General features: G+C 36.8%; 1 protein-coding gene across 1 annotated transcript in view; it reads right to left on the bottom strand.

The window, feature by feature from the left end:
* Positions 1 to 6,718, bottom strand: part of nudt14 (nudix (nucleoside diphosphate linked moiety X)-type motif 14) — a 78,671-nt gene that overhangs the window by 13,597 nt on the left and 58,356 nt on the right. The window contains exon 4 of the mRNA XM_056481175.1: positions 3,691 to 3,979. Within this exon, the coding sequence (XP_056337150.1) occupies positions 3,691 to 3,979 (289 nt within the window). The remainder of the gene's footprint in view (positions 1 to 3,690; positions 3,980 to 6,718) is intronic.

Here is a 6,718-nt window from a genome sequence, read left to right as displayed (position 1 = left end):
AAACATTTCTAAAAAATATTTTCGATAATTTTTATATTTATAGCTTTACTCTTAAGCCTTTTTCACACATACAGACCTTTCCGAAAAATTACCGGCAATTTTCCGGAAAGGGATCATGTGTGAACAGGCTCTTTTTGAAAATACCAGTAAATTAGTTATGCCAATTTTCCAGAAAGAGAAGTTGTATTATTACCGGTAATTTGCTGGAATGCTGCTCTGTGTGAATGCAGAAGGAAAAATTGCCGGAAAGAGACGTGAGACGTTTATGAAAAATAAAAGCATTTGACTATTTTTCCAAACACATTTAGCTGCCAATACCAATAGAAATGAAAACGATATTTTCTAGGCCGATATGGCTAGGGACTATACTCTCATTCTTGTGTAATAATGGAACTTCTGGTGTAACTTTACTACTGTAGCATGGCTGCAGCAAGCTCTCTTCTAAATTGCTCAGCTGTGAGTGCTTATCAAACAGTTGCAGCCTTTAAAAAACACTGAGCGCTTAGCACTTTGAGTTAAATGCATGCCCAGTGCCTCAATATGCTTCTGGTATTTAAAAAAAAACAAGGCACTTCCATTGACAAAAAATTAAAATTGAATTGCTCTAAATGCTTCTGTGGAAAAGTGCCCTAACCAAAATGGCCTTTAAGTTTCCAGCTGACATTCTGTAATAATCTTATTTAGTTTTTGATGATTTACTTAACAGAGGGAGCAAGATTAATATGCTAATTATTACATTTTGACATAACTATGCTAATCGGATGTTATCGGATGTATTAATTAACTCTTGTAGATGTGGTCTACTTGTATTGCCAGGTTGCTGGTTTTTTAATGTAAACCAGGACAGCAGATCATTTCAATAAGGTAATTTTTGTGAGTTATCAGTGTATTGATGTGCATGCAAACTGAACTTTTTCCAATATGCTGATAGCATTTTCTTAAAATTGTCAAAGTAAAAAAAAAATAAAAAAAAATCAAAGCTGTGCTGTTTAATTTCATTATATTCTAATTCTATATTAGTGGTAACATGTGCTATAATAGTGATAATCTGACCAATCAGATTCAAGCATTTAAAGATTTCTAACAAATAAAATGATTAAGCCTATATAAACCTCAGGACCTGTTTCATTATCGGTGCATCACAGTTGAGACTTCTTGTGGTATTATTAGCCACTTTCACACTCGAAAGCTGCTAAATTTCCAGATTACTTTTCCCACATCCACTATTAGTACACACAGCAGCTTTCAGTATTTCAGTCATTGGCATCAGCAATATACATTGCATCTAACACTGTTTGCAAGAAATAACCTTCTACCATAAATCTAACAAACACCTGTTTAGAAGTTTTTGGTTTGAATCCAAAATAAACGAGATATTTAGCATTCATTTTGACCTTGAAATGACTTTTGCTCATTAATACAGTACTTCATTGATTTGCTAATGTTTTCATCATGAAATAAAAATAATGTACAGAAAATGTTTTTATTATTTGAGCAGTTTTCATCATAATTTCATCATAGGAAATTACTGGGAGTTATAGTGTAGATCTTTAAAAAAAAAATCACTCAGCTCTGTCACACGCAGAAGTGTATGAATTATTTGGTTGTATTTGATCATATTAAATTGGTGCCTGTGACAGACAGAGCAGCTCACAGTTTCTTATGCGAGGAAGAGGACTAGTTTCTGTGCCAGATGATTGGGTTGTCGTGGTCCTAACCTTCGATCACCACCCGTTCCACAACGCACCAGCCCCATACGTCTCCCCCTGCAAGTGGTGGGCCTGCAGGAGGATGGTCCCATGTCGCTCGTTTGGGCTGAGCGCGCCCGGGTACCGTGGAATAAAACCCGGCCACCATGTGCTCGCATTCAAGCCCCAACCCCAGGCCTGGCTCCAGGGTGGGGCCCCGGCTGCGCCATAGCAGGCGACGTCACGGTCCTTGCTGTTGTTATATTCATAAGGGGTTTTTGAACCGCACTTAGTCTGACCTGTCACCTAAGACCATTTTGCATAACCCCTCGACAACATAGCTCTTAGAATCACTCAAGAACTCAAACCCTTCCACCACGATAAGGTGGCAGTTTATAAAGGAGGCGAGGAAGAGGACTGTCAAAAAAAAATAATTATTTATAATATTGGTCTAATTAAAAAAAAAAAAAAAAAGAAATACACATTTGAATGCAAAAACCATTTTTTTGTTGTCAAGAGGCACCTGAGACATGAAGACGTAACTGAGAGGGTTTGTTATTGTTAACCGATGCTGCGTTCTAGATAATTTAGAATTCCTACTTCCTATTTGGAAACAACATCTAGAACATCGCTAGGCGTCGGATATTTGACTCGTGAACTTGAGACTTGACCTCAGTGAGATGCCTCATTTGACATCACTTTTACCTTACTTTCAGCTGTGGCCCAACGGTTAAACTGTTAGACCTGTAATCCAAAGGTTGCAGGTCCACGTTTCAGCACTGGGAGGGAATATAGGTGTTGGGAGTGAATAACCAACACTCTTACCATCCTCAATACTACGACACTGGTGATTCCCTTCTGAAAAGCATCGAACTGCTCACCAAATGCCGCAACAATGGCTGCCCACTGCTCCGGGTGTGTGCTCACTGCTGTGTGTGTGTTTGTGTGTACTTGGATGTGTTAAATGCAGAGCACAAATTCTGAGCATGGGTCACAATACCTGGCCACTTTGCACTCGCCGTTTCATTTCAATCCAACATGCTCCCCTTGATCTGGTTTTTATTGGCATATTGTGCTCTCTTGGGTATAGCGGGCAATACAGTACTTTTTCCTATAACATTAAGTATTTGCTTTAGAATTAAAATATAATTACATTAATTAGCTTATATTTAAGAAAAAAACTATTGAATTTAGCTTTTAACCACATTGACAGATCTTCCATACTAGAAGGTAATCCTAAATAATAAATGGTGCATTAGAGGTTTTAATAAAGTATCTATAAGGGGAACCCACTACATTCAGAACAGTTGTTTTCTTTTAGATGATTTTCATACAGTATATTGCACGTTAAAACGCATCATACCAGTAGAAAGTGAATACAAAGTTTTATTCAGCCTATATACAAGGGCTGGGCTGATACAGTAAATTATATAATATCAAATCGCGATAAAATTTATGTGTCAATAACAATGATAACCTCTGGACTCCATACTGATCTAAGAGCCAATCACACAGCAGAAATATGCGAAAATGGGAATGTAAAACTGTGTTGATATTAAAGATGCACCGAATTTTTCGGCCAATGAAACTTTTCGGCCGAAAATGTTATACCATTTAATGGACGCTCTAATTTTTGTGGCTTCAGTCATTGTTGGGGTACTCTTTTTAATCTGGAAGCATTAACAACTTATATTGAAATATATATCATTATCGTTCACTATGGAAAATAATTATCAAGATTGCATTTTTGCCATATCGCCCAGTCATACAATATACTGTTTCTGTTTTGCACTGGTATGTTTTATGTAGAACAATTTCAAATCTATTTTCAAATTTATTTTTATTTAGAAGTTATACAATCTAAATTGTAATAAAAAAACAGATTCAGTAAAAACTGAAAATCAGAATCGCCCATAAAGTACTCACAGTATCCCAAAGTGTTTGTCAAGTAACGTGATTTGAATTGTTCCTATAAACTGAGATGAAATGGATCTGTTCTCACCTGTATGATGTGATCTTTCTCAGTTTGGTAACTGGTACATCATAGCCGCACTCCTCCAGCACCTCCTGCCTGGCGATCTCCTCCAGAGAGAGGTTGGGTTTGTCCACTAGGCCTGCGCACAGCTCATAGGTCACACCTGCCGAAGCTGGGGGTTGGTGGCTGGACGTCTCTTCGCTCGTCTCCCCTGCTTTGTCCTCTTCCGGGACTTTGGGTTCTGTTGATTCTGACTCTTCCTCCTCAGGCTGCAGGGGCTTGGGTTTGCTTCGCTCCCATTCGCTCATGTATACAGCTGTGGAGATATAAAGACGTGTCACTCATCGTGTAAGAGAGCTTTCAAGAGGACACAAGGATAGGTGAGGAAAAACATCTGAGTACACAAACTCTGTGATTAATGAGCTCTTAAACATACACTTTTAGATCATGTAGGCACAAGCATGTGTTTGAGAACAAGCTGAAGTGAGGTCAGTAAGGGTGACCAAGATTAAATACTTTTTGCCTTTTGCATTTATTTTAGTAATGTTTTTGAACAGCTTGAAAATAAATGTATTAAATCGTGCTTTAAACATTACCTAGAAATAATATTTTGAATCATTATTTTTCTAAATCTTTCATATATCTATTTTTATATGTAATCTTTTTATATTTTATAATCAGATGTTAAACTTTGTTCTATTCTATAAAAATATTGGGCCCTATCATAGACCCAGCGCAATAAGGCACAAGATGTGTTTGGCATGATTAGTTGCTATTTTCAGACCAGCACAACCCTAATTTTCACGTTTTGCACCACGTTGTTCAAATAGCAAATCCATTTGCGCCATTTTGTGAACTCATGGCTGTTCCGGTCTAAAAAGGAGGTGTGGTAAGGCGCATTGTTGGCACCTTGCTATATTGAAAAACTGAAATAGACTGCGCCATTGACCAAATAAAACCTGGTCTAAAGTCCTGCGCAGAGCATGTTAGTTATGTGCCTATGTGGGTCCAAAACACATACACATTGCTTAATACACACAGGATGTACAGCAATACATAAATATCTTTACAAATCAAAAAAATAAAGGATTAAAATGTTACAAAAATTATAATTTTCTATATAAATTTAAAAACCAATGCCTCCATGCCTTAATCTCAGTGGGGGGGTCTTTTTTCAGTTTATTCATGACAATTTGCAATTGTATAATTTTATTATTAGTAGTAGTAGTATTTTTTTATATGCAAATTTATATTTATTTTAATAAAAACAAGTTTAGTTCTGTCCACCTGTCAGGTTTTGCAGACATAGGCACCACCATATGGGGCATAAAAATAGGATGTGTGTTTGAATATAACTGATATAACTGAATTTAGAAATAGTTTTGAAACAAATCGTTGTGCTTAACAAACTAAATTAAATATATAGGCTAATAGATGTCTTCAGTGGAGTGCCTACAACACTGTTTCCTTATCCAAGAAAGTAAAGGAATAAAGTAAAGAATAAAAGTAAAGAGAAAGTAAAGAGGCAGAAAAGAGGGGGCTCGTTCTTTATCCTCGCGATGCAGATGGTCTGTTTAACTGTTTTCTCGCTATGAAGCATTTAGTTTTTCCTCTAACAAAGTCCACCATGTAAATAGCAAATGCGCCACGGCGCGATGCAACTGACTCTTTAAGGTAATGGGAGATGAGACTGATTGGTTTAATGCACATTATGTTGAAAACACACCCATAACTCATTAAGAGAATAAGCAAAAGCCTGTTAGACCATGCGCCAGGGCGCAAATAGTATTTTCGTGGATTCGCACACACCCTTATGGCTTTTGTGCCATGCGCTTTAGACTTTGCGCCTAGATCGTTAAAATAGACCCCATTATCATTTATAACTGCAACTTTTTCAACCCCAAAATTAAAATCCATCAAAATAACACATTTTTATATTGAATTTTATATGAAAATTCTATTCTGAATAAAAGAATAAACTCTTCTCAAAATTAATATGAACATGTCTGAAAGCATGGCACTTATTGCTGTATTTAAAATGAATAAAAATAAAACAAACTCTAAATTACAATTTTATTGTACATTAGGAAGAAAAGTCATCACCCAGCAAACAGTTTTGTGTTTAAGAGACGTCTAATAGTCATCTAAACTTAGACAGCTTGGCTAAAACATGGCTAAACTTGGGCTGCCAATGAAAATCTAATAGACATCTAAAAAATAGCCCAAAACTAGACTAGTCGTCAAATAGACAGATTTTATATGTGTAGTCATTCATTTCTGTTTATTTGATGACTAGTCTAGTTTTGGCCTATTCTTAGACGTCTAATATAGTTTCACTAACCAAGCCGAGACGACTATGTTTAGACGTCTATTAGACATCCTTTAAAAACATAAAATGCTTGCTGGGCAGTAGTTCACAGGATAAAATCTAAAACTTTTTATGGACAGGTATCGCAAACAAAATCACACAAACGAGATGCCTTAGCAACAACCTGAAATAAAACATCAACATTTCCTTTTATTTTTCTGAATTTTTTTTTATGGTTTTAGATTTAGCTAATGATAATAACCCAGCGGCCAACTCCCTTTTCACCACACATGGATCTGAACCCACAACCTTACAGATATCAATCCCCAGATCTTGAACTACTACGCCCTTCAGATGAATGTACTGTACATGTGGGACTGACTAAGAGCTCAATTCAAGAACGGCCATCCTTGAGAAGACTTGTTCTTATGTTTCCCTGCACAAGGCCTGCCTTTTCATTTGAAGCATTGTTTGAAGACTACAGAAAAGGAAAAAAACTGTAGAAAGACGTCTCTCTTTCAATGCAAGGCTTTCCTTCCATTCTGAGAGGCAAGGCGCCGTCCCTGGCGAGCATGTATAGAACAATAGTGTAACAGTGCAGCGCGGGGCCAAAGCTTTACAGAGAGCGCTGAAAAATGCTCTGTTTGCACGACGACCATCGGCATGAAAAATGTTCCATTATGAAAACATTATTGTTTTAGAAGCTGTGGAAAGTCTTTTTAAGTCTTTCTGCAGAGTAATAGGTCA

This window comes from Danio aesculapii, chromosome 20 (genome assembly GCF_903798145.1).
Source record: "Danio aesculapii chromosome 20, fDanAes4.1, whole genome shotgun sequence".
Lineage (NCBI taxonomy): Eukaryota > Metazoa > Chordata > Actinopteri > Cypriniformes > Danionidae > Danio > Danio aesculapii.
The sequence above is the reverse complement of the archived record's forward strand: the minus strand, read 5'-3'. Positions and strand labels throughout refer to the sequence as shown.